General features: G+C 53.7%; 1 protein-coding gene across 2 annotated transcripts; it reads left to right on the top strand.

Annotated features, from left to right (window-relative positions):
• GPR26 (G protein-coupled receptor 26) lies at positions 1-25,364 on the top strand. Of its 2 annotated transcripts, XM_032882132.1 has the most exons (4): positions 1-737; positions 10,224-10,337; positions 24,278-24,550; positions 24,721-25,364. In XM_032882132.1, the coding sequence occupies exons 1-3, from the start codon at positions 70-72 to the stop codon at positions 24,507-24,509; spliced, it is 1,014 nt and encodes a 337-aa protein (XP_032738023.1). In that variant the 5' UTR covers positions 1-69; the 3' UTR covers positions 24,510-24,550; positions 24,721-25,364. The 2 variants fall into 2 exon arrangements, with proteins under 2 accessions (XP_032738023.1, XP_032738022.1); XM_032882131.1 differs by having other exon boundaries at positions 24,278-25,364.

The following is a 25,364-nucleotide window of genomic DNA, read 5'->3' as shown; positions in this document are numbered from 1 at the left end:
GGCGGCGGCGGCGGGGGCGCCATGGCGGCGCCGGGTGGCGGGCCCTGAGCGCCGCGGCGGGCGCGCACCATGAACTCGTGGGACGCGGGCCTGGCGGGGCTGCTGGTGGGCACGATGGGCGTCTCGCTGCTGTCCAACGCGCTGGTGCTGCTGTGCCTGCTGCACAGCGCCGACATCCGCCGCCAGGCGCCGGCGCTCTTCACCCTCAACCTCACGTGCGGCAACCTGCTGTGCACCGTGCTCAACATGCCGCTCACGCTGGCCGGCGTCGTGGCGCAGCGGCAGCCCGCCGGGGACCGCCTGTGCCGCCTGGCCGCCTTCCTCGACACCTTCCTGGCCACCAACTCCATGCTCAGCATGGCGGCGCTCAGCATCGACCGCTGGGTGGCCGTGGTCTTCCCGCTGAGCTACCGCGCCAAGATGCGCCTCCGCGACGCCGCGCTCATGGTGGCCTACACGTGGCTGCACGCGCTCGCCTTCCCCGCCGCCGCGCTCGCCCTGTCCTGGCTCGGCTTCCACCAGCTGTACGCGTCGTGCACGCTGTGCAGCCGGCGGCCGGACGAGCGCCTGCGCTTCGCCGTCTTCACGGGCGCCTTCCACGCGCTCAGCTTCCTGCTGTCCTTCGTCGTGCTCTGCTGCACGTACCTCAAGGTGCTCAAGGTGGCTCGCTTCCACTGCAAGCGCATCGACGTGATCACCATGCAGACGCTCGTGCTGCTCGTGGACATCCACCCCAGGTGAGGGGGCGCAGGGGGAGGGCCGCGGCGGGGGGGGGGGGCGCGGTTCGGGGAGGGCTCTTGGTGGGAGGGAGGGGGTCCTTGTGTCCTCCCCCCACCCCCACGACCCCCAGCGTGCGGCCTCAGGCAGGCCCCTTTGCCCCGGAGCCTCCATTCTTTTCTTTGGAAAACTCAGGTTGGGGGGAGGGACCAGGGCTGCCGGTCTCGGTCTCGAGGCAGGTGCTTAGAGAACCACAAAGCCGGGCTACCAAAAACGTGCGTGACACAGTATGTATGTGTTTTGAAGTCTCCGGGTACAAAGAGTCAGAACTTTGTTGGAGGAATGCTTCTTTGAGATGCTTGTGGATTTCACTTTTAACAGCCTGGCGGGGAGGCAGGGATCTGTGTTCACTGCTTGAGCTAGTTAAGAGGTTCTAATCAGCCCTGAGACTGTGGCTTAGATGCTGGGGGAAGTCCCTGGAGAGCTCTTGAGGTGGGAACGTGCTGCTCTTCTGGGTCTTTCCTTCCTCTGGTGTCTGGTGCTGCCTCTGTCTCCAGATTCTGTGTCTGTGTGTGTGTGTGTGTGTGAGAGTTCTTGGGCTGCACCTTCCTGTGTGGATCCTTAAAGGAGCATCTGAAGGGCTCTGAGGGAACTGGAGGGGGATTCCTCCTGCTCTTGCAAACAGCACTGCCCTGTGTGTCCCAGACTTGGAGACCAGAGACCCCTGCAGAGGGAAAGTGTCATCCACAAGGCTCCTGGGAAAAACCTGTCCACACTGCCTTCACCCTCAACTGGCCTCTGTCTCAGAAAAGCAGGTCGGGCGACGGGGGCAGTTCAGGGGCAGCTACCCGTTAGGAAGTCCTGCCATCCCCTGGAGCATCTCAGGGAAGGAAGGAGGAAACTCTTAGCTGAGGTGTCCTGAGCTCACTTGGCTTCCCTTATGAGAATAGGACCCTAAGGAAGGAAACAGCCAGTGGTGTTTCTGAGGACTTTGCTGTTTTATATCTCTCCATCCCCCGGGAAGGGCAGGCTTCCCTTCTGGTGCCCAGGACCCTAAATCAGAGGGCTTTGGCTTCCAGATGGTGCAGAAAGTGAGGTAGACAGAGCGCTCCTAAGGGAGGCAGCTGGGGGCAGTGAGGGAGCGGGTCTTTGGGGTATGAATGCCCCTCCCCACCGAAGGAGATGCAAGCTCGTGGCTGAGGGGGGCAGACCGCAGGCGTCAGTCGGAGCAAGGGCTCCTTCAATGTGAGCTGTTTCTGCCCACGAGCAATAGAAAGAAGAGCCTTAAACTCCACTGCGTCTGCACAGGCAAAGGCGTGCGTGTGCGTGGGCATTGTTTCGCCTCAGGATGGCCCTTCCTCCTTCCGGGCTGGGCCAAAGCTTCCAGCCACAGAGTCTTCCCAACGGAATCATGTGCAGTATTCACACCCGAATGACCGAGAGCACAAAGACCCCAGGGCCTGTGAATCCGTGCCTGTGAATGTGTGAGCCACACGCACCCAGTCGCATATGCTCATGTGTAAACTGCATGTCTAACAGACCGGTGGCCACATGTGCACCTGTCACCGGGGACATGCGTGCACACTGACCACAGTGACCCGGGCTGACTCACGGCACATGTCGTGGCTCAGTGTCGCTCAGGGAAATCTCCCCCAGCCACAATTGCAGAGCTCGTCCCCTTGCCCTCTCCCGGGGCAGGAGGACCTCACTCCGGAAGGTGCATCCCTAGGACCTGACTGGGGCTATTTCAGAAGCTGAGGGAGTGTTGTTGAACACCAGCACTAGAACGATTGCTATCCTGGGCCCTCCCACCGTGAGTCTAAGCAGAGAAGGCGTTGAGCCAGGAAAGGGATCCGTTCTTACTCAAACCAGTACAAATCCCATCCCTGCTGCCCTTCCAAGTTCCAGAACAGGAGGAGCCATGGCTCTTTTTAGCCCATTTGGGATATGGGCCCATCTCCACTCTTGCGAATCTGTCACTGACTCCAGGCCGGCATGCTCCTTCTATTCCCCTCTGGGCGAGCCTTGACCTCTTTGAAGGCCTGAGATGCTTTCTGGAGCCCCGACTCCCAGTGCCATGGGGTCCTGCCGGGCCAAGGGATTGCACTAGTCTGCGCTGGGAAGAGGAAGGGCTTCTGGGGCAAGGATGGCCCTCGGCCAGTTCAGACAGGCCCCACTGGCCAAGGGCCGGCCTGAGGTTATGGCATAGCAGGCAGATGGGACAGTACTGTCCCTTCAGTGAACCCCACACACCATCAGTGCAGAGACGGGTCCTCAGAGTGAGAGGGTGGGAGACGGGCCACACAGGAGGGCTCCAGCTTCCTCGCAGCGGATCCGCAGCTTCTTTCCTGGCTGCTCCAAACTCTTCCTCTGCACAGAGGAGAAACCACAGAGCTAGCTCTGTGTGATGGAGAAGGGCTGCCCCTCGAACACTCAAGCTCTAGGCACGAAGGTTCCGGAAAGATCAGCCAAACCTCCTGGGCGGGTTTGGTGCTGACAGCCAGGAGCCCCTGGGGATGAGCAGAAGCCAGGCTTCCTTATGTGGACAGCCAGGGCAGCGGGGGGAGTCTTGGCTCCCTGGAAGTTTTCGTTGACAGTCACCACACTATGGCCTCCTGGGACTTAATTAGGAGGGACCCGTTTTGAGTTCCCTGAGGTCCAGGGTGACGTTTGTCAGAAAGCTCCCTGCTGGGGCCTGCTCTTCCCACAGAGTATTTAACGCTGTGAGTGGCAGGCTGGACTGCTTTGTTGCGACACCGCCAAAAGACCCTGTGTTTTCAGTTTAATCTGTCCTGAGAGACGTTCCCCACTCCTGTCTTCCTGTGGTGGTTTTTCAAGTTGTGACATTCGTAAAGCAATTAGGAATTCCTAATATTTATTACCCACCTGGCCCTCCGATCGCTCAGCTTGCTCGGTTCTATTTTCCCAAACCACAGCTCCGGACGAGTGATGGCAGGTCCTCTCCCCGCTGTTGCCAGAGACGTGGGATTTCACCTGAAGTGGGACCTAAGGGGGGTGCTGGGGTTTCGACGTGGCATCCCTGCTCCCCCAGTCCAGCTGAGGGTTGCTACTCACCCGGGTTGGGTCAGGGGCTTCCCCACGGGACGCTGAAGCACACTCATCCCTGTGATCGCCGTCTGCAGAGTGCTGGCTAAAGGGCCGACCCTGGAGGGCATCCAAGCTTTGGTGTAGGAGTTGGAAGGACCCACAAGATACACTCACTGTGCCCTTGATTCTACAGGTGAGGAAATTGGGAGACCCAGGGAAGGAGGCCGAGGTCATTTGCCTAATATAACAGATCCAGGATGTGGCTTGAGCCAAAACTTGTGCCCAGTTCTGCCCCTGAGATTTCTAGATGGGACAAAAGTGCAAATAGAGGCTCACAAACCATTTATATAAATATTTAGAAGTTCTAAATTAAGCTTACAAACTGTTAAATGAAATATGTTCTATCCTCCTACCTTGACAAGCATACATTTATAACACTCTGCAAGGCTGGGTTCAAATTTAGAATTCTCGGGCTCCTTGGAGTTCAGCCTCGTCCGTGGTGGGGAGAGCTGAGCCGGCTCCAAGCACACAGCCCCTGCTTGTGCTCTCCACCCCGGCTCTCCCCAGCACCCTGAGGAGCCTCCACCCCTCAGGCTCCAACCCGAGCACACCTGTGGCATTGTCACCCCTGGGAGGATTGGCCTGGGGAGGACGCCTGCTCACGTCCTGGAAGCAGGATCACGGCATCTGAGCAGGGAATTCAGTGTTCTGGATACTTGGAGCTTGATCTAGAATGGATGGTGTGGGCTCTGGGTGGGCACATGAAGTCTTCACTTCATGGAGAGGGACGTAGTCCCCTCACTGTTCAGGACCCAGGACAGGGCCCCCTCTTGTGAGATCTGAGGACAGGACTTTTCACACTAGCGTCCTGACCCCAGACTCAAGGTCTGCTCTACCGTCCGTCAGCCTGTTTCCTTGCCTTTTGTTTGTTATTTTAAAAGCCAGAAAACAATCTGGATTACCCTGGGAGTACTTGGAGCATGCGCTGAAGACCGATTGCGGTCATCTAGGGACCATTCAGGGCCCAGACCATTGTGCTGGGCACGGCAGTGTCTGGGACTGGAAGATTTTGGCTGTGATTGTCTCATTTACTCACTTCAGATATTTCTGGGCTTCTCTGTTCATTCTGCCATTTATTGGCGTCTACTGGGGAACATCTCTTTGGCCCCATATGTCATAGTGCCGGAAAGCCCATCTCTTTATCACAAGGAAGATGTGTCCTGTGGCAGTTCTCGGGAAGCCCCATGCCGATGCATCAGCTTGTACTCTAGGAGGACGTTGCTGGCCAGGGAAACTGGGGGACCCTCACCCCTGCACTCCAGAGTCAGCCTATAAGCCTGAGGACTCCCGCTGCTACCCCTGTGCAACATCTGGCGAGTGCATCCGTGCAGTTGGAGCAGCTTGCTTATTTCTCTGTGGTCCTAGGGAGGGCAGTGGGATTTGGGGGAAACACCCCGGACCCTGGAGCCAGGAGTCCTGGTTCTGTCCTAAGCTCACTATGGGACCCTGAGCATGTCACAAACCTGGCTGGCCCCCTGTGTCCTCATCTGCAAATAAATAAAACAGCAGTTCCCAGGGCTACAAGACTTCAAGAAGCTCCGTTTTGCAGAGCTATGGTGGGGGAAAAAATGAGAGCAAGTAGAGGGTGGTTTTATTCTGTTGTTCTGGGTACAGGCAAGCTGCTCTCATACTGTGCTTCACAATAATGATAAGCAAGAAGGTTGCATGGCTGCGTTGGCCTCCTTCTCCTGCCATCCCCCCTGGCCTTACCTGGAAATCCGGGGAGCTCTGGGCGGGGAAGATGGATCCCTCCTCTTGCAGGAGTTCAGGGAAGCATCCATGTGCTTCCTGACCAGGAGCGCCAGACCGGCATTCAGTAACCGGGAGCTAGCTCTGCCAGCATCTCACTCTCTGGGGGAGAGCAGCGAGTTCCTCCCTTCTCGGAGCCTCATTTTCTCCATCTGTGAGCTGGGTCAGGTGGATGAGGGGGTTTCTTGTACTGTGCATGACTATGTGAGGTCTAGGCAGTGGGGTCTAGGCAGTGTGTCTCAGAGAAGAGGTGTGACTAGACCCATGTGGATGTGACCCAGATATGGCGTCCACCTTGGACACCTGTGGCAGGCCAGGGGCCATTAAGACAGTTTCCACTGGGTTCCTGGGGGCCAGAGAGTGTCATGGGGTCAGCACTGGAGTCAGGAGTCAGGTCAGACCTCCTCTGGCACGGCCCCTGGTTGCGTTTCTCTCTGTCTGTCTCTCCAACATGCACAGGACAGAAAGAAAACTTTTGCAGTGGGAGGGAGTCCTGTGGTTTTGGAGTTCCAGAGGATGCTGGAACAGCTGAATAGATAATAATTATTGTTACTGAGGGTTTACTGAGTCACACATTGTCCTAGGTACTTTTTGGATGTTAATCTCTGTAAGGTCCTGAGATGAGGAGGCTGATGAACAGAGAGGTTGGGCAACTTGCCTAAAGCCACACAGCAATTAAGTGGTGAAGTCTGGATTTGAACCCAGACATTGGGCTCTGGGGCCACACACTTACTACCACACTATTCACAAAAAAGGACTCCAGGTTAGTGGAAGCTTTCACTGCCTTGCTTTGTCTGGTCGGCTCAAGATTTCTAAGGCTCACTAAAAAAAAAAAAAAAAAAAAAAAAAAAAAAAAAAAAACCTATTTCAGAACAGGTTTCTCCCATCATCTATTTTTGAGGAGGTCACTTAAAAAAAATGATTGAGACTTAATTTTCTAAGTTTTTTTAAGGGTTCATCACTTCACACCACATAGAGTGATCAGGTGTTTTCTGGATGTCAGATGCTGAGATTTGAACCGCGGGCACCCACGGAAATAACGTGTCTGCAGAGTGCTTATGATGTGATGTTTTCTGCTGGACAAAGCTTTGCAAGAACAGAGAGAATTATTCCCCATAGATTTTGACAGTGTACAGCAGTGACGTTGGTCATTCTAGCCTGTACAGTGTCCGATTTTCTTCCTTTAAGGTCACCGCAATATGTTTGTTTACCTTTCCAAAGACCTCCGAAGCTTTTACCAATATCTGTTTTTAAGTGTTCCTTGTGTTGTTAAGGAAGGACTGTTGGGTGCACCAGGGAGAGGGGAGACAACTGGGTCCTCAGCAGTGAGTATAGTCCCTCCTGGGGGTGCCGGAGGGAGCTTCTTACTCCTCAAGAGCTTGCTAACAGTTGAGTCATTTCTGTGCCTGCTAAATGGTAGCTCTAGTTACAGCTGTCATGAAATTCCCCTTGGATAAATGAGGAACCAGATTCAGAGAAGTTTATTGACTTCCCCAAGGCCACACAGCAATGAGGGCAGAGCTGCGACTAGGACATCTCTGTCAGAGCTCTTTTGTTCACTGGGGTTATTCTGAAGCATCTGAGAAATGGACAACATCGTGAAGGTCACCGATGGGAGGAGGGCCCGCCCCAGTGCTGACATCAGTTGTGGTGCTCAGACCTCTCTTTAGGGGATGCCTAGAGTGCTGTACGCCTTCATGGGGTGAGTGCACATGATGGCTCAGAACACCCAGCTCGTGTCCCAAATCTCCAGCGATTCTCAAGTCAATTGCATGAATGTTTGGGGGAAATATTTCAATATTAAGACAAAAGTGCCTGTGTTATGGGGAAGATACCAAACCCACTGTGCCCTAAGGTGGCCATTGTCCTGGTTTGCCAAGTACTGATGGGGATCTCCGAGGACGCAGGGCTTCGGGTTTTAAAAACAGGACAGTCTCAGGCAGACCAAGATGAATCGGTTTCCTCACGGCACCCAGACCTCCTGGGTGGGGCCCTGTGCCTTCTCTCCACACCCACCCATATTGTGCACATGTTTTAAGAGCCAGAGGACGTTGCTAGAAGACTCAGCAGAGACCCAAGTATAATGGGGAGCCACGAGATTAAGACTGACTCTTGCTTGATGATCTCAGGCAAAGTCCCCCAGTCCTCCTGCCCCAGCAGCTGTATTCTTCAGGTTTTCTGGATTAGATGATGCCCTCGTGCCTCCCATGGGGTTGGTGTAGACATCCACCAGTTGGAAGATGACGCTCAAGCCTCCAGAGTCAAATGGCCTGAGTTCAGATCCTGCCATCACCTGGGGAGACTGACTATCCTCATTTGCTCTGGGTGGAGGGGGTTTTCCATTTTAAAACTGGGCCAGTCCCATGCAAAGCATCCAGGATGCAAGACTTTCCATGCTAAAACCAGGACAGTCCTGATTCCCCAGGGCAAGTTGGTCATCCTATCACCACTACTCACCAGCAGTGTGATCTTGAACAAGTTACTTAACCCCTCTGTGCCTCATCTGCTTATCTGAAAAAAAGAAAAAAAGATAATAGTTGTATCAGTCCTCAGTGTATATAGACGTTGTGAGCATCAGATAACCAATGCACATGAACCTCCATCAAGGCGTCTAAAATGGGACAGGTTACTCAAGAAATGTGGACTGTTATTATTATTAGTTATCAGAAATTAATTAGTAACGTGATTTAATAGTAATACTTCTTCAGCCATTGTGAAGCCTGTTTGTACCAAACCAAACTCCAGTTCCCAACTCTACATTCCAAGGCAGGGGAGTACAGTCCTACAAGAATTTCAGGGGCCTTCCGTCCAGTCTAACGTGGAATTGTCCATCTGAGATTGGAAATACGGTGATGGAGAGTTCCGATTCAGTGTTAAAACGATGGTCCTTGTGGAAGGAAGGGGAGGCCACGCTGGCATTCATGCTGCTTGTGGTCCTGGCTTAAGCACGTCCCTCTGCTCCTTGCTTTCCTTGCACAGACTGGCTTAATGCTGGAGCCGGGGCTCTACAGCCAGGGCCTAATTCAGACAGATTATCTCCACTTCCTGGGCAGCTCTGTCTGCGGTCTTCCTCCTTGTTCATTTTTGGAGTGATGGGATTTATTTAAAAAATCAACAGTAGCCTCTGGACTCCGGGAAACAAACTGAGGGTTTCAGAGGGGAGGGGTGGGGGGATGGGTGGGCCCGGTGATGGGTGTTGAGGAGGGCACAGGTTGCGTGGAGCCCTGGGTGTTATACGCAGACAATGAATCATGGAACATGGCATCAGAAACGAATGACGTGCTGTGGGATGACTAACAAAACATAATAAAACAATTTTTTTTCCGGGGGGGGGACATTAAAAAAATTAAATTATATTAAATAAATACAAATAAATACAAATGCAAATAAACAGTAGATAAGGTGTCTGGGTGGCCTTGTCCGTTAAGCGTCCGCCTTCAGACTTCTCCCTGTGACCCCCAAGGCAGCGTCCCTAGCTCCAGGCAGGTCGTATCTCAGAGTCCTGGGATCGAGCCCCGCATCAGGCTCCCTGCTCAGGGGGGAGCCTGCTTCTCCCTCTCCCTCTGCTGTTCCCCTTGCTTATGCTCTCTCACTCTCTCTGTCAAATAAATAAATAAAATCTTAAAAAAATAAAATAAATAGTAGAAATGCCTGCTCACATGGAACCCCATGGAATAGAGCTGGACTGGCCCTCGGGCTCTCTGATGGTGATAACGGACAGCTCGCTGGTGCTCATGAACTACTCTGTGGCTACAGGAAACGGGTTGCACAGACCACTTCTCTCAGTTGGCATGAGATGTCTGTTCTCAGACGTCCCTGGAGCCAGTGGAGTCAGGACCAGGGTGTGGTTAGAAGCTTAGGCAGCAAGCTCCTGATTCCATCCTCAAAGCTGTGACCGTGATTTCCCAGAGTCTTAGTCTCTTAGCTTCACTGGTCTTGGTCCCTGAAGGAAACAAGTGACTTCTCCCTGTGACCCCCTAAGGTAGTGTCTAGAGCTCCAGGCAGGGCTGAGGCTTTGGGATGGAAGACCCAGGACTGAAAGCATGGAGTAAAGGAAGGGTCCAGGTCAGCCCAGATATAAAGGACCAGCTTTGAGAAACCCGGATAAGGGTTCCAGTCCTGTCTCCATTTATCAGCTGAGGAAACCTGAGCTCATAGTTTTTGCTGTAAAACAGGGCCAGTAAAACCCATGAGGCAGGTCAAACACACCTGAATATCAGTAAATATCAGTAAAGACAAGGATGAGAGAAACTACTCAGAGAACGTAGACTCTGGTGCTGGCTTATGGCAGGTGATCAGTGAATTTCATAAGTAATCATAATGAGAATTGATATTTACTTGCACTTGGGCATTGTGTTAATTGCTTTATGTGTTTTATGCATTGAAGGCATTTTGTGTGTCTGTGTGCTTTTTGCATTTAATTCTCCAAAGAGCCCTTGATGGCATTTTATTACAATGCACATTTCACAGATGATGACCCTGAGGCTTAGCGATGTCACGCATGTGTCCAAGGCCATGACGTGTCCAAGGTCACACACCTATGGCCGGGACTTGACCTCAGGTCTCTCTGGCCCCTCCCTGAGCCCCTGCACTCAAGGCCCTGCCTGTGTTCATTAATAACAAGTCATCTTCCCCTCTCTCACGCGCAGTGTGCGGGAGCGCTGTCTGGAGGAACAGAAAAGGAGGCGGCAGCGTGCCACCAAGAAGATCAGCACCTTCATAGGGACCTTCCTTGTATGCTTTGCACCCTACGTGATCACCAGGTGAGTCTGACCAGCGGGACTGGGGCTTTGGGGAACAAAGCAGGGCCCGTGTGACCTGGAGCAGTCACCGGCCTCTCTCTCGGACACATGTTTCCAGAGGGTGGGGTGTTGGAGGTGACAGTGAGCATGACAGGTTTGGTGAGAAGGAGGGCACATGCTTTTTCTTTTCAGCCTTCAGAACCAAAGGGATGGGAAAGACTCTCCCCTTCATTCCCAGATCACATCATCTAACCCTGTAGACCAAGAGCCCCGAAAGGAAAGGAAAGGAAAGGGAACGGGAGAATGGACAGAGGAAAACATCTTGCCTTGGTTGGATTCCTACCTTCCCCTGAACACAGTGTGGCCCCGTCCCCCGGGCGTCCTCCACCTGGACACCCCGGTCAACAGCAGGCAGCACATAATCATCAGCACAGGGGGTGGGGAGCACGGTCCGAGTGCAGCTGGGGGGGCCTGCTTATCCAGGCACTCTGGGGATCTCCCACAGTGCAGGCGCTGTGAGCTGACCCCCTTTGCTCCTGTCCGCCACCTCCCTCCCCAGCCCCGTACTCCAAGGCACAGCTTGCTGGCCACATGGTCCTGCATTCCAAAAGCCAACCTGCTCTAGGTGTAGGATTTCTCTCTTGTGCTTTAACCAGACAAAAAAGTATCATCCCATCAGTCTTACACACTGGAGGGGAAGAAAAACCACAACCCTGTTTCCAGAATGGCTTCACTATTTGGGAAGTTGACAATAAAAAGGGACTTTGATGTTTGAGTAGGAAGGGGATGTTGAGCCTGGGAAGTAGGATATGTGTAGGGTGTGCAAGTGTGCAGTGTGTGTGTGCGTGAGAGAGAGAGAGAGATTGAAAGCGGACACAACCCAGCATCCCAGCATCCCAGCATCCCACAGCATCTGCAGCTGGCAGGGGGAAGGGACCCCCTGCCTCCCTGTCCCCTCGAGTGAGCTTGCATGCTCTGGGAGGAGGAGCCCACCATAGCCAGAGCTCCCTGTTCCTCCCATTCATCCTTACCCTGAGCTGACATCTGTTTCCTGTAGTTCCATCCGCTTTCTTTGGCCCAGGAGAACATCTGTCCCCTCCCCCTAAGGGCCCTGCTCCCCCACGGCACCCCCATCTTTGCTCCTCTTGGAGTGTCTTCTACTGTCTCTTCACAGCTGCTTCCTCTGGGGGAAATCTCACTTTGCATGTAGGACCTGAGACAGTCTGCTGGTCTCTGGGTAGGTCTAAGGTGGGCATAACAGAGCCGTTGGCTCCTCCTTCTCGAACTGTTGACCAGATTTCCCCACTACCGACATTTTGTATGGGATCCCCTTTGTGGTGGGGCTGCTCTGTGCATTGGAGCCTGTTAGCAGCCCTGTTTCTTCTACCTATGTCTCACCACTACTTCCCTCCTGCACCCCAGTGTTCACAGCTAGAAATGTCTTCAGACACTGCCCTGGGGATCAGCATCACCCCTGGGCAGAACCCTTGGTCTAGATGTGCCACATCCAGCCAGGATGCTGAAGCTTGCAGAGATCAGGTTTTCCAGGGGACACGAAGCCTAGGCAGAGGCAAGTGGGTTCCTGTTGCTGTCCAAGGGTGAGGCCGCAGGGTGGTGACCAGGACGGGCTCTGAAATGTGCCCACGGTGGGTTCAAACCACAGCAAAACAAGTTCTTGCTGTGTGACCCTGGGCCAGTGACACCACCTCTCTGAGCCTCCAGTCTCCCATCAAAGTGAGCAGTGCCTGACACTTAGGCTTGTTTTAAGGACTGAAAGGCTTTGAGCATGGAGATCAAGGGCAGCCCAGGCCTGGCATGGGTGACGTCTGTGCTTGGCCCTCCCTCACTCGTACTTGGACAGGCTGGTGTGTGCAGTGAGGGGAATAAATCCAGCGAGGAAAGAGACAATGGGTGGGGAGGGCAAGCAGACAGCTCTCCTCTTAGATCCCACTGGAAAGGGGACCTGTGGGCTGACGATGGGAACTTGAACCCTCAGAGGAGAATAGGTAATGTGGCTCCAGATTTAAACTATTGGATTTTTCTCTGGCTTAATCTCATTTCCCAACAAAATTTTCCTTTTTTTCTGATTATAGCTTGGTTCCTCTAATGGTGCCCAGAAAATAACATTTCAGTAAAATTGATGGTAGATTCACAATGCAATATGTTCCCTCCAAATGGATTTGATGCATTTGGGGTTTTTAAAAATACTCGCTGAACTGCTCCTCTGTTATGGGGATGAATGGCAACTTACTAGGGAGAAAAATCTGTGCCCAACAAACCTCATACACACAAAATATGGCTCTGGTGAAGCCCCAGCGCCACTGCAGACCCAGCTCCTGTCTTGACTTTCTTTTTGGGGGGAGCGGTGGTGGCGGTAAATTTTAATTTTATTTTTTTAATTAAAGTATAATTAACATACAGTGTGCTATTAGTTTCAGGTGTATAATGTAGTGATTGAACAATTCTATGCATTACTCAGGGCTCATGGAGACAAGTGTAGTCTTGATCCCCTTTATTTCACCCATCCCCCACCCACTGCTCCCAACTCGCGACCACCACTTTGTTCTCTGTATTTAAGAGTCTGGTTTTTGTTATTGTTGTGTTTCTTTCTTTGTGTCTTCTTTTGTCTTGTTTCTTCAATTCCACATATGAGTGAAATCATATGGTATTTGTCTTCCTCTCACTGACTTGTTTCACCTAGCATTACACCCTCTGGCTCCAACCATGTTGTTGCCAATGACAAGATTCCATTCCGCTCGGTAATATTCCGCTGTGTGTGTGTATAGAGAGAGACCACATCTGTATCCATTCATCATCCGTCAGTGGACCCTTGGGCTGCTTCTGTATCTCGGCATTATAAATAATGCTGCTATAAACAGAAGTGTTCATATAGCTTTCCAAATTAGTGTTTTCATTTTCTTTGGGATATATCCCCAGTAGTGCAATTACTGGATCGCACAGTAATTCTAGTTTTAATTTTTTGAGGAACCTCCACACTGTTTTCCATACCAGCTGTACCAATTTGCATTCCGACCGATGGGGCACGAGGGGTCCCGTTACTCCACATCCTCGCCGGCACTCTTTACTTCCTGTGGTTTTAGTTCTGGCCATTCCGACTGGTGTGAGGTGGTATCTCACTGAGGTTTTGATTTGTATTTCCCCGGTGATGAGTGATGTCGAGCATCTTCTGGTGTGTCTGTGGCCCATCTGTCCGTCTTCTTTGGAGAAATGTCTATTCAGGTCCTCTGCCCATCTTTCAATTGGACTATTTGTTCTTTTTGTGTTGAGTTGCATAAGTTCTTTACATATTTTGAAGACGAACCCCTTTTCGGATATGTCATTTACGAATATCTTCTCCCATTCCGTAGGTTGCCTTGTCACTTTGTTGATGGTTTCCTTCGCTGTGGAGAAGCTTTTTATTTTGGTGTAGTTCCAATAGTTTAATTTTGCTTTTGTTTCCCTTGCCTGAGGAGACAGATCTAGAAAAGTGTTTTTACGGCTGATGTCAGAGGAATTACTGCCTGTGTTTTCTTTTAGAAGTTTCATGGCTGCAGGTCTGACATTTAGGTCTGTAATCCATTTTGAGTTTATTTTTGTGGGCGGTGTAAGAAAGTGGTCCAGTTTCATTCTTTTGCATATGACCATCCAGTTTTCCCAACACCCTTTATTGAAGAGACTTTCCTTCTCCGACTGCCATCAGCCATCAGGCTCCTGTCTTGGGTTTCTTGTGTGAACAAAAGAACCATCCTATGCAAACCTCACAAAATATGCCAACATACCCTCATTTCATTTCAGCACACATTTCTCCATTACCGTCTCTGTGCAAAGCATGAAAAAGAGACCTTGCAGAGGAGGACTGGGGTGGTGAGGTCCTACAGGAGACCCACTCTGCGGGGACACTGACCTCATAGATATGGCCCTCGCACCCAGACAGAACACTGTGTTGTGTCATCCAATAGGGACAGGGTCCAGTTGTTCTGAGGCAGGAACGAGCTCTCCTGCCTGAAGCTTTCTGGACCAGCCTTGTGAAGTGGGTTTGACTATGCCAGAGGGATGATCCAAGCAGAAGGGACAGCATGAGCCAGATTTAGAGCCCTGTGTGGGGTTCACCAGTCACGGGTTCCTTTAGAGCCCTTGAACATGGCCTGTCTGATTTGAGACGCACTGTAGGTATAAAATGCACATTAGGTTTCTGCGGCTTAGCATGACTATGTGTGTGTGTGTGTGTGTGTGTGTGTATACACACACACACAAACATACAGACACTTTTTATATTGATTCCATAGGGAACGGTGATATCTTGGATTAAATAAACTATACGATTAAAATTAATTTCATCTGCATCTTGCTACACCTGTGGCTTCCCTGTTCTTCCTATTGAACAGTGCTGGTCTGTAGTCAGAGAGGTCTGGGGTATGAGGTGTGCTGATGCCCCTCCTCCCAGCACCCTCTTGCCCTTGACCTCTAGCTGCTCATATCACCTCTCCTTCACTCCCCTGGGACCCCCGTTCCTGCTGAGTTGCAAGAGTGATGAGGGCTCTCTGCCTCACTTCCTTCCCTGTCCAGTGTCCTGCTCGATGTCCGAGTTTACCGGGGAGCGCACATGGAGTGGCCAACTCACTGTCTGCCTCCCCCACGTCAGGTGCACCAGGCAGGGGTTCTTGGACAGCCTGAATGGGGGAACAGAGGCCCCAACAAGGGTGGCAAGGAGGGAAGTTTGTGGCTGACACCTAGTTAGTGAGATTAGACCGAAATTAGACTGAAATTAGACCCCTCTTGGAACCACCTGCTCCATCCACACCCCTCCTACGAGTGGAGGAGAAGAGATGCTGATGAGGTGCACCATGCTTATGGTGATGGGCAGCCCCAGGCCCACCCCAGGGAGACGGGAGTTCTGTGGGCTCTGGCCATGTGCTGGGCATGGCCCCGGGTCCCAGCAGAACCACACTTCCACGACCGGGGCGTCCACACCGCCAAATGGGGTGGGGTGGGGGCAGGATTTGCTCTCACACTCACCTCCAGAGACCCTGCCGCCACCTCTCCTGTCCTGCTTAGAGTCCCGGCTGGGCACCTCCCACGGAGTGCGGCAGCCCATCGGGTAAGCCAGACGCGGCGCTCGGCTCCGGCCATTGCCACCAACCTGGAAGGCAGGTCGCGTTTGGGGTGACTGATTCTCCTGCTCTTCTCGACTTGGTTTCCACGTGCACCCTCGGGCTCCCACCTCAGAAAAAGCTGAGGACAGACCCCGCTCCGGAAGCGTAGCTGAGGATTTGACCTCTTGCGGGAAGTGACTCTTACGGAGAACCTGGAGCCGTGGGATGGATGCGGAAGGTCCCTTCTTGGGCATCTCATCCAGGGAGCAAGAGCTTGTTAGGCCTCGTGGCCCAAGCGGAAGCCACAGCCAGGGTCCAGCTGAGCGCCTGTTGGGAGGCACCGAGCAGCCAGGCCGGGAGCAGGCGTGAAGGGTAGTGGATGAGGTCTCCCCTGCCTGATGGGAGGAGGCACAGCCTGTGTGGTTTTCCCGTCCTGATCGGCTGCTTTTGGTGGCCATCTTGGCTTCGGATTAGCTCTGCTTGGAGAGCTCAAATCCCCAAACCCTACCCAGACCCCACCCGGGACCAGTTAAATTAGCAATCCCAGGTGGGACACCTGGCATTGGGGGTTTTAAAATCTCCCAGGGGATTTGAATCCTGAGTGGTCTTGAGAACTACAGCTCCAGACACACACACACACACACACACTTCACTGATGAAGAAACAAGCCTGGCTTGTAGGGGCCGTTGAGTTGCCTAGAGTCTCACACTGAGTCCGTGGGAGCTGAGCTTCCAACCTCAGCGGGCTATCTACCTGCTCTTCAGACTCTCAGAACACTCCAGGGGTCTTTGCAGAGGCCACCTCTTTGCTGCTTTCTCACTCACGTCTATGGCTGTGGCATTCAAGTGTCTGGCATGCAGAGATGGCTCCCTGACTCCCTTCCCCAGGATTCTCTTACCCACGGGGGTAGATCACCTCGTCAAATGACCATGTTGCACTGGGATTCTCCAGAGAAACAGACAAGCAGGACAGATACATAGGTCTATAGATTGAGAGAGAGTAGAGAGAGCATGAGAAGTCCCCCAGTCTGTCCTCTGGAAGCTGGAAACTCTGGAAAGCCGGTGTGGGACTCAGCTTGAATCCAAAGGCCCAGCCACCTGGGAGAGCAGAAGGTATAAGTCGAGGCCCAAGGGCTGGAGAAGCTGAGACGAAATGTCCCACCAGGGAGGCAAGAAGGAAAGGGGCGAATCCTCTTTCCTCTAACTCTGCTGCTGTTAGAGGCCTCAGCGGATTGGCTGACGCCCACCCAGCTGGGGAGGGCAATCTGCTTTACTGAGTCCACTGATTCAAAGGCAGAGCACATTTGGAAACACCCCCACAGATTTACCCGGAATGTTTAATCTAGGCTCCTGTGGCGAGTGAAGCTGACATGTGACCTTAACCATCACACAGTTTCTCCTAGGCTCAGGCCAGCCAGCTGCCCCTCAGCAGGCCTTGTGGAGAGCCACCCTGCCCTGGGATAGGCAGAAACCCTGGGAACAGGGCAGGGGTGGGCCCTGGAGAGTTCCAGAGCTCACAATGAAGGATGTCACCTTCTTGGTCACACAACACAGGTTCTCCTGGGGGCAGTAAGCATCTGTGTCTCTCCAACCTTGGTTGATGATGGTTAAGTGAATTGAGCTCAGCAACTGTCTGGGCCCTAAAAAAGCAACCAGAATATGAGACAGGTATGCCCCGTGCCAGGGGTGAGGTTCCTGAGGCTTGGAGGGCTTCCAGCTTCACCAGGGTGACCATCAGGAGGCAGCATGTCGGGCAGAGGTTGGCCCGTGGGAGCTAGGAGTTATGTTCTGGCACCGGGTTGCCTGGACCTGACATGGCTGTGCCTTCTGGGCACTTTCATGTTATCCTCCCGGACCCTGCAGTGCTCCCAAGGGGTGGGCTGGGCAAGCCGTGGGCGCTGCACTCTGCAGACGGGGGAACTGAGGCACAGAGAGGGAAGGAACTGCAAAGGTCATTTGGCTCACAAGGCACAGGGAGCGGGGCACCTGAGCCCAGCCTCAGACAGCCACAGAGCAGCCCCGGGGACTCTCCGGGTGCAGCACCAGCTCCTTGTTCCCTGCCTCGCTCCCATGCGTGGCAGTGACGGTCAAGACCACTGCGGCAGCAATGGGACAGCGCTGCAGAATTCAGAGACGAAAAGCTAAGAAGCAGCTCTGGCCCCGAAACGATCCTGTGGAGCCCTGCCTCTGCGCCCGGACCGCTCCGCCCTCCATGCCTACGTGACATCCTCTTTTCGAGATGCGGACACTGAGGCTCAGACAGGCTCTAGCCTCGTCCCATCCAGTCATTGGCCCAGCCGGGGCTCAAGCCGGGTCTGCTTGGAACCAAAGCCCATGCACGGGGCCCCCCTCGCTGCACTGCTCTGCTTCTCCCCTGAGAGCACAGGGGTTCCCGCTCTCCTCCCGGAAGGAAGTGGGTGCTGTGACCCACTCAGAACCAGAAAGCTGCTGTTTGGGGGATGACCGGGAACCAGCTGTCCAGGTGTCACTTAAACCCATCACTGAGTTGCCAGCTGGGAAGCTAATCTTTGCCCCCACTCTGCAGTGGCTGAGCATCCACGTGGCCTGTTTTGCCGCTTGCTCCCATTCCAGCCTTATAAACAGGAGCGCGTGCAAGGGGCCGGGTCCCAATCTGGACTGCCACGGTGAACGCTGGGAACTGGCAGAACTGGAACGTTGGAGGAGAACGGGCTTCTGCTGTGACCTTTGACACATTTTTGAGTTGAGCAGGAAGATCTGGCTGTCTGGGAAGGGGGTCCCCAACTCTTCCTATCTGCCTGATAACTTTCTTAGATTGGGAAAGCATCATTTTTGGGTCAAGAACCATTCAGGTCTTCAGATAGGTCCTCTAGCTCCTCTTAGAGAATATGAAGTCTTGATAACTGCACCTGTGACCTATCACTGGACACCCGTAATGCACCTAGGAGTTACCAGTACACACCGATTGCATCCAGTACAGCTCTCCTGCAAGGTAAGTACTAGCATCCTCGTCTCGCAGAGCTTCAGAGGGGAGGTGAGTTACCCAAGGTCACAGCAGTAACAACTGGCAGAATTAAGGGTTAAGGGTCAGTGTCAAGCCTGTTGGCCATAATTTAACCTTGCAGCCAGGCTGTATTGCCAAAGCCTAGGAACCAGGCAACTGGAAATATAGACATGCCCATCTACAGGGTGGAGGCCCAGCCTACTCCCTATGCCCAAGCATCTCAGTGTAAACCCCGACAGAGCCCCCCAATGCCTATGGATAAAGGCAGGTAGAAGTAGTGGGTTTTTGTGGGGTCATCTCTGACCACTTGGCTGATAGCAGCTTGGGTAGACCTGGAGTAGGGCCCAGAGGCCATCAGCTCTGGCAGCTGGAGCCATCAGTAGAATTGGTTGGCACAGTGCAGACTGTGCAGCAAATACCTTTCAGAAAGATGGTTCCACTGACTGTCCCAACCAAGGAGCCACTTGTGCTGCTCCATGGGACATGTCAGATGACCCTGGAAAACATTCAGAAATCTCTACCTTCACTCTTACTGGGAGTCACTACCTTCTATCACACTCACACTGGCTCCCATGTTAAAGCCCTCATGGGTCACATTTGACTTTTTCCAAGTGTTTGAGCAGGGTCTGAAGATCCGCACAGATTCTCATCCAAAAGCTCTAATTAAATTTTTCTGAATTAAAATTCACATGTCTAGAAGCATTCGTAAGGCTATTATCTCTGCAGCGACATATGCGTCCAAATAATTACGGTTGTCCCAAATCACCGGAGTGCGGCTTGGAAGCGCTAGTGGGTCTGACAGCACCATTGTTGTGGCTTTTCAAAGTCACGGAATTATGTAGATGGCAGAGGGGTTTAATATGTAGGAAGTTGTCCGGCATTAGTATTCTTTTAATAAAATGCCTTCCATTCTAATATCTCATGAAAAGATAAAGTGTCAGCTTATTACTTACAGGTCTTCAAATACACACATTCTCCAGGAGTCTTGGAAGGACATCAGGCTGGCTTCCCAAAGACTGTTCTGTGGCCCACGTTGCCTTGGGTGTACAGCGTGTGTGTGTGTGTGTGTGTGTGTACATGCGTGCGTGTACATGGCAGCAGGGGGAAGAGAGGTGAAGGTCTTTGTACCCTGGAACCGGGCCGAGGAGCTGGGATGGGCATCCTGGTGCCAGGCAGGCTCATGGTCGTCGGTGCCCACAGCCTAGGCTTCTGGTCTTGGTTTTTCCAGGCCGTGTGGGCGTGGCACAACACCACACCGTGGTGTCTCCTCTGTATGCGGCCTCCATCAGGGGCTTGAAACAATGTTTGTGAAGCTGCCGTCAAAGCCTTGAACCCTGGGGGACCCGGAAGGGGAACTGGGTCTATGGATGCTGCTCTTACTGGTCCTGTGCTCACTCCAGAATTTAGTTTCCTTCAAGATTCCCACTGTCGAGCAGAATGGAGACACAGGTCTCCCTGGAGGTTCAGAGAACGTCTTGGAGTTCTGGCAAAGGTACCCCATCCTCCCTCTGGGGACCAGGACCGCCAGGCTGCAGGGTGAGGATGAGACCTAGGGGTGAAGGGCGAGGGGGCGGGTGCTTTCCAGCCTCATCAGCCCTCTGCAGTGACAGCCAGCACAGGGACCTGCCAGTGACCCTGATCTGAGGGCTTCCTGCTGAGAGAGAGGAGCGTGGTTCCCCCCACCCCAACAAATCCGGGGCACAGGGGAGCAGAGGTGGGCCAGGCACCTCGGAAGGGTGGAGTGAGATGCAGGGAGGGCATCTGTGGGCATCTGCTGTGTGTCACCCTGTGGAACTAGAATCTGTTTCTGGGCTCTGCTCCCTATGTGTGAGCAGACCCCCAACCAGCAGCATTTCACAGCTCCCCCCACGCTGGCAGTGTTTGGATCCACCGCCCCCCACCCCGGGTACTTGCAGGGCCTACCTGAAGGACCGGCTGCAGAAGCATCCAGAATGCGGGAGAGCAGGCTCCTGCCCCTTTTCTCCTCTCCCCAGGCTGCCCTGCGGACCCAGAGTGCGGGCTCTCAGTACAGGGTGTTTGAGTGGGGAGCTGTGTCAGGGCGGTTGGGGGCGGGGGCAGGCCTGTGCGAGTTGTGAGCACAGAAGCATAAACGGTTTCCCCGGAGTAGAGCCGACTGGCAGAGGTTTCCCTGGTTCGTATCCCAGGCAGTAAATACACGGGGAGTCACTTTGGTGCCTGATGGAAGTCAGGGATGGGGGGCAGGGAGCTCTGCTTTTCAGAGGTCGAAGACGACTCGGTGCCCAGTGCTGCAGCTTCAAACCCTGGGCTCCGGCTCGCTGCACACAGGGCTGTAGGAACGGGGCGGGGACTTGGTGCTCTGCTGTGTTGTTACGGCCACAGACAACCGGCCCTGCCTAACCCACCCCTGCCTCCCTAGCGGCTTCCTCTCTGGGTGTGTGTTAGTGTCCGAGAGCTGTCGGAGCCAGCTACCGATAACTGAGCGGCTGAAGCCACAGAAGTGTATTGACTCAGTTCCAGAGGCTGCAAGTCCAAGATCGAGGTGATGGCAAGGTTGGCTCTTTCTGAAGCCGGGGATGAGGGAGAATTTGTTCCCGGGCCCTCCCCTGGCTTCTGGGGTCTGCTGTCAGCCTTCGGCATTCCTTGGCTTAGGGAAGCATCCCCCAGTCTCTGCCTTCAGCTCTGCATGGCCTTTTCTACACGTGCCTCTGTGGCCAGATTTACCCCTTCTTTGGGACACTGGTCATGTTGGGTTGGGGCCACCCATCTCCAGGCTGAGTCCATCCTAACTGATGACATTTGTAACAACCCTACTTCCAAGTGAGGTCACGTTCTGAGGTCCTGGGGGTTAGGACTTACACATATGAATTTCGGGGAGACTGTTCAACCCACAGCAGGTGACACACCAAAGGGAAACAAAGTACCACCTTCTGAACACCTATGCCCAAGAATCCCTAAATTCGGGGCACTTGGTTCAGCCTTCCGGGGCAGGAGTGGGGAGTTCATTTGTTTACCTTGTGCTTTTCCCTTTCAGTAAAGAGAAAAGAGGCACAGCGTGGCAGGAACCTTTCCGCACGCAGTGACCTTGCCCACGCGGAGAATAAGAGTGATCAGAACAGGAACGCCCCTTTCCTGGAGGGGAGGGCGCTTGGGGGCCTGAGCAGAGCTAGATCTGGCGTAAGAGGGGCTGGGGGCTCCCTCCTTCCAGGGTCATCTGTAAGGGGCCACGTGGTATCCCTGCCCAGATCTAGAATGAGAAAGAAGCGGTTGCGGCAATGAGGAAATCCCAGTGCCTTCTTGGTCCCCTTGAACTGGAGAGCTGGGTCGGCGCAAAGCCAGTCGCAGCAGGTGCACGACGTGGAGCAGGGGTCCACGCACTCAGGAGGTGCAGGAAGTGGGTCTGCCAGCCACGTCTGAGCACAAAAGGGGGCGGCGCCCCAGCAGCCTGGCCCAGCAGCCCCCACAGAGCAGCGTCCAGGCTTGTGCTGCCCCAGAGTCTGTCTTTGCCTGAGGCCCTGATGGAGGCCACACACCGGCTTTTCAGAGCAGGAGTCCTCGTGTGTGCTGTGGCCGGCGGCCGGTGCTGAAGTCCCAAGCAGCACGTGGAGAAGGGCTTCTCAGGCTGGGAGAGACGTAGGACTAATCTTGTCCCATCTGCCGTGTGGGATCTGAGCCCTGGCACTCGGGCTGCAGTCGGTGGAACCGGGTTTCTGTTGAGGAGCCGCCGGCTCGCTGAGCCTGGAAATGGGAATGACACCGGCTCTCCAGGATAATTGTACATCAAGTAATTTGCCCAGAGGAGACATGCAACTAACTGGGAATGATTACTGAACCTGGCGGAGAATTGAGACTTTACATTAAATCTCTGGGAAGCAAACAAAATAGATTTTATCTATTAATTATCTAGTGGTAAAATTTTACATTGTCCCGAATCATTGTATTCTGCGACATCTACAGAACCTGAAAATAGTAATGTTGGTCTTGCCGGATGGTTTAATGATATTTGGCTCGTTAATAAGTCCTCTTGGGAAAGCCAAGAATGCTAAGACTGAATTTAGCGACACAGAGGAGAGCAGACATTTTGGTAAAGCCATTTGGCATCACATAGCAACAATGTGCTGGCATTCAGCTATTTCATTGTTATTATTAGGTGTGAATTCTAAATTCAGGGTTTTTGTCCCCTTAAAGTCATCACTTCCCAAAATAGGTTTCTTAAAAGTGCAGCTTTCCCAGATGCTAACAGCTCCATTCCCCCATTCGGGCTAATGAGGACATGAGCAGAAATGAGGCCACATTTTCCCACGAGGTCAGAGGGCAAGGGTAGCCGGTGTTTCTGGAAATAGGAAGCCAAATAGGGGAGTTCATTAAGGGTCTGTTCAAAAAAGGGGCATTGTGGGACCCCTGGGTGGCTCAATCAGTTTGCATCTACCTTCAGCCCAGGTCATGATCCCGGGGTCCTGGAATCGAGTCCTGCTTCAGGCTCCCTGCTCAGTGGGGAGTCTGCTACTCCCTCTGCCTGCTGCGCCCCCTGTTTGTGTGTGCACTCTCTGTCTTTCTCTCTGTGGCAAACAAATAAAATCTTTTTTAAAAAGGTGGTGGTAGTTATGACAATGGAGGCTTGAACTCTACCACCTTTCCCTTGCTTCCCTTCATGAGCTTGTCCTTACCACACTGGCCCAAAGAAAGCCAGGGAAAGCACTCGGGTTGGCCGCACGGAGTAATGGCCCAAGCTCAGTCTCTTCTGGGGACTCCCCTGGGCAGCCCCCCACCCTGAGAACCATGGCTGCCTGCCGTCGCGCACACACCTCTGCTCCGGGGGGAGGACAGGGGCCAGAACCAGGGGAGCGTGCAGGTGCCGGACCTTCCTCTCTCACTTCCTGCTGGGTGACCCTGGGTGACCCCTTCTCCTCTCTGGGCCTCAGTTTCCTCATTTGGCGGTGGGCAGGGAGAGGGTAACTTAGGATCTCCAAGCCATGGCCTTTTCTACCTTATATCCATGCTGGATAAGGTCCAAATAGGGCCACTGGTGCTGGAGACACTTGAGAGTAAGCGGCTTGATCTGGGGTGGGGTTGGGGGGATTCCATTTACACAGAGGAAGGCTTTCACTTCCTCACAACCTGGTACTAGGACACCTGAGTGGAGTTGTTTGATGGGCACCAGGAGACTTCCAGAAAAAGGCCCCTTTGAGACATGGGCTGTATCTCCCCTGTATCATGAGGTCACTTGAGGGGACCCTGACTATGGCCGTGGCCCAGGACCACCAGAATCGAAACCCTGGGAAGAGGCCTTTGTCACCTGTGGATTCTTCCTGATGTAGGACGTATGCTGAGCTTTGCAGAACGGTTGCAAATTTATTCTCAGCCCTCCATCCCAGCAATCTTCTTAGGAGGGCAGAGCTGGATTTGAAGCAAAGCACCAGTGTCTTCTAGTTGGAGAGGTGACCTTATTCGGCTGCCTCCTTTTCCATAGCAAACCAACAGGCCCAAGGAGGGGAAATGACTTGCCCAGGGTCCCCTAGCAGGACAGGAGGAAAGTTGGAGCCAGGGGCCATGTCACTATTAGCCACTAGTCTATTACTTAGGTATGCCTGGGTTCCAGAGTCAGGCAGACTGGGGTTCAAATCCTGCCTTTACAGTTTACAGGCTGCGTGACCTTAGGCAAATTCCTTAACCTCTTTGTCCATCTATTGCCTTATATGGAGCTAGTCACATCTCTCTGGGTCCCACGGAGTCACACGTGTACACTGCGCTGTTACTCCGGAGCTAGAATGAACTCAGGGCCCGTGGAGGCGCACCTCCCCTTCCTGTTGCTGCTGTAAGTTGCCGTGGAGGAGGCAACTACAGCAGAGAGCCTGAGGCTTGGCCAAGAGGCTGTGCTCTCGGTAACGGGCTCCCCTGTCTCCGCAGGCTGGTGGAGCTGTCCTCCTCGGTGCCCATCGGCTCCCACTGGGGGGTGCTGTCCAAGTGCTTGGCCTACAGCAAGGCCGCGTCGGACCCCTTCGTGTACTCCTTACTGCGACACCAGTACCGCAAAAGCTGCAAAGAGATCCTGAACAGGATCCTCCACAGACGCTCCCTCCACTCCTCGGGCCTCACGGGCGACTCCCACAGCCAGAACATTCTGCCGGTCTCCGAGTGAAGGACGCCGCTCTTGCTGGAGATGGAGGAATGAGACAGTTGGTGAGAAGCAGGGAGGGAGGGCTCGGGGTCCTGGGTGGACTCCCCCAGCTGCCACCCCCCTGGCCGGCCCAGCGATGCCTGCTCCCTGGTTCCTCAAGGGCAGAGGTTGGACCGTCCCTGTTTTGCACCAAAGGATGACCATGGTTACTCGCTCTGGGCTTTCCTTTCAGAGGAGCTCCTTTGAGCTCCTGGACTCAACCAGAGACTCCCCAGGAGTGACGACAAGTCTGGTCACGATCAAGGACACGCGGCGCTGGTGGCAGGTGGGGAAGCATGGTGTCCACCTGCTCCCTAACCACTGGGCGTTGGGCTCCACGCTGAAGAGTGGTGGTGGTCTCCATGGGACGTGAGTCATGCTGAACGTGAGGTTGGCAGCGGCCTTTCAGCCTTACCTCCAGCATGGCTGCTCTTCTCCATGTGGTTGTGGTGGCGGCTTTAACCCAAATATCATCCAGCTGGTAGTCACCAAATTGTGCTCAGCTGGGACTCGGGACCCTGAGTCCCAGGGGAAAATGTTGAACAACTCGCAGCTGCCCCATTGTGGCCGAGCAGTGGTCTTAGAAATGGTTCTGTTGGGTTGAACTCTGGTCCCCCACGCGCCCACAAGAGCCAACATTTGCGTGTGTAGACAATCTTAGCCTGAAAATGGTTTAAATAGGCAGTCACCTCCTTCTGATTCACCCGTCCTAACTGCTGGAGCCAAGGAGAGGCAGGAGGAAGGAGGCTGCCTGGTGCCCCCACCCCTGGTTGTGACCTGAATTTGCAGGAGGCCCTTTACCTCCTCTCATGCATCTCGTCTACCCCGTCCTGTGAG

The sequence above is a fragment of the Lontra canadensis genome, unplaced genomic scaffold, assembly GCF_010015895.1.
Source record: "Lontra canadensis isolate GAN:19392208 unplaced genomic scaffold, GSC_riverotter_1.0 scaffold79, whole genome shotgun sequence".
Lineage (NCBI taxonomy): Eukaryota > Metazoa > Chordata > Mammalia > Carnivora > Mustelidae > Lontra > Lontra canadensis.
The sequence above is the reverse complement of the archived record's forward strand: the minus strand, read 5'-3'. Positions and strand labels throughout refer to the sequence as shown.